This window comes from Ixodes scapularis, unplaced genomic scaffold (assembly GCF_016920785.2).
Source record: "Ixodes scapularis isolate PalLabHiFi unplaced genomic scaffold, ASM1692078v2 PGA_scaffold6__148_contigs__length_123643588, whole genome shotgun sequence".
Lineage (NCBI taxonomy): Eukaryota > Metazoa > Arthropoda > Arachnida > Ixodida > Ixodidae > Ixodes > Ixodes scapularis.
The window spans coordinates 14,501,343-14,503,137 of record NW_024609881.1 but is presented as its reverse complement, the minus strand read 5'-3'; the positions used below and the strand labels follow the sequence as shown (position 1 = coordinate 14,503,137).

Genomic DNA, 1,795 nt, shown 5'->3' with positions numbered 1-1,795 from the left:
CTGCGGCGTTTCCCGCGTTTTTGCGTTCAGTGCGCCACCTGGGAGCGGCGTCGCGAACCAGATAGCAGACTGCGAACGGGCGGGTATAGGCCATAGGAAATGCACGTCTGCCATTTTTGTTATCTTTCTAATAATTCACTACTCCCGAGTTGACGTCCGAAAAAAATAGGCAAAAAACTTTGGAATAAACGACGTTCGTGTGCCCAATTTCAGATATGTATGTTTGAAATTCGATTTTTGCTAGGCGTGCCAAATGTGAAAGTTTTTACGGCCGCACCCTGTACTTGGCAGCCGCGACGGCAGTCCACGCATCGTTCTAAAACTGCGCTACTTTGCAGACTGCTTCAATCGCCGGTTCCGGTTGATAACGCTACCCCTGCAATCGTCGACAGCCTACGATCCTGTGCCTGGCTGGATACGCTCCGTCATTGCTGCTGCCTTCCACTCGGACGTCTACGATACCAACTGACCGCTGTATGAGGCCGCTGCTGTCGTCTGCACTAAAAGAAGAGGATCCTTGCATCGCTCATCACTTGGCAGCCGCGACGGCAGTCCACGCATCGTTCTAAAACTGCGCTACTTTGCAGACTGCTTCAATCGCCTGTTCCGGTTGATAACGCTACCCCTGCAATCGTCGACAGCCTACGATCCTGTGCCTGGCTGGATACGCTCCGTCATTGCTGCTGCCTTCCCCTCGGACGTCTACGATACCAACTGACCGCTGTATGAGGCCGCTGCTGTCGTCTGCACTATAAGATGAGGATCCTCGCATCGCTCATCACTTGGCAGCCGCGACGGCAGTCCACGCGTCGTTCTAAAACTGCGCTACTTTGCAGGTCGGTGTTTTATTGTATAATATTACCCGAACATTTAGAAAACTTGCCGTCGCTGGTGCCAATTGTGTTGTTGTTCACGATAAGGTGTAACCCACCCAATGGCGAAGGACCTTACGCGTCTTTTCGCAGAATTGCGGGATGAGATGAGGACCGAGTGGAAATCCTTGAGGGAAACGATAGAGAGGGACTTTCGCAATGAAATTCGTGACCTCCGTTCAGATATACGGGAAGTGAAGTCTAGTATAGATTTTATAAATGCTGAATTTGAGAACATGAAGAAGAATCTTGCAAGCGAAGTCGAGACAGTTTCTGCGTTAAAAAAAGAAAATGATGAGCTTCGAGCGAGGTATCACGCCCTTGAGGGGGATGTGAAAGCAAACCGGATGAGCATTGTCCAATGCGAACAGCACTCTCGCGCCTACAACCTAGAGATAAAAGGAATGGCTGTTATTGAAAACGAGGATCTTCATGCAACTTTGTGCAAGCTTGGTCAACTAATTGGCGAACCGATTGATAAACAAGATGTTGAAATCTGTCACCGAGTCTGCACACGAGAACTAAACAAGCAAAATATTATCGTGCAGTTCGTACGAAGAGAGAAACGCAAAAAGGTGCTTGCAAAAGCCAGGAAAAAGCGACTCACGAACAAAGACTTCGGATTATCGACTGACACCGCGGTCTTTGTAAACGAGCATTTGTGCCCTACCTTGAAGAAACTACTTGGAAAGGCCACTGCAAGAAAGCGAGACGCGGGATGGAAATACGTGTGGGTGCGAAACAGCAAGATTTCGGCCCGTAGATCTGAAACCGCAGATATCGTATCGATAGAACACGACGGTGATCTCGACAAGATTTGTTAAGCCAAAATTGTAGGATAAGCGTTTTCCTTTTTATTGTTTTTTTTCTGCTAGGTAATGGCAGACAACGATCTGTTTCTTCCGCAAGATATTTGTAACGAA

The 1,795-nt window shown here is 48.3% G+C and overlaps 1 protein-coding gene across 1 annotated transcript; it reads left to right on the top strand.

Moving 5' to 3' along the window:
- Window positions 1–934: 934 nt before the first annotated feature.
- Window positions 935–1,567, top strand: LOC120844186 (the record flags this gene model as incomplete). The annotated part of the gene is made up of 1 exon (XM_040215833.1): window positions 935–1,567. A coding segment is annotated over exon 1 (633 nt), but the record flags the coding sequence as incomplete, so codon positions are not given.
- Between the last annotated feature and the right edge of the window lie 228 nt (window positions 1,568–1,795).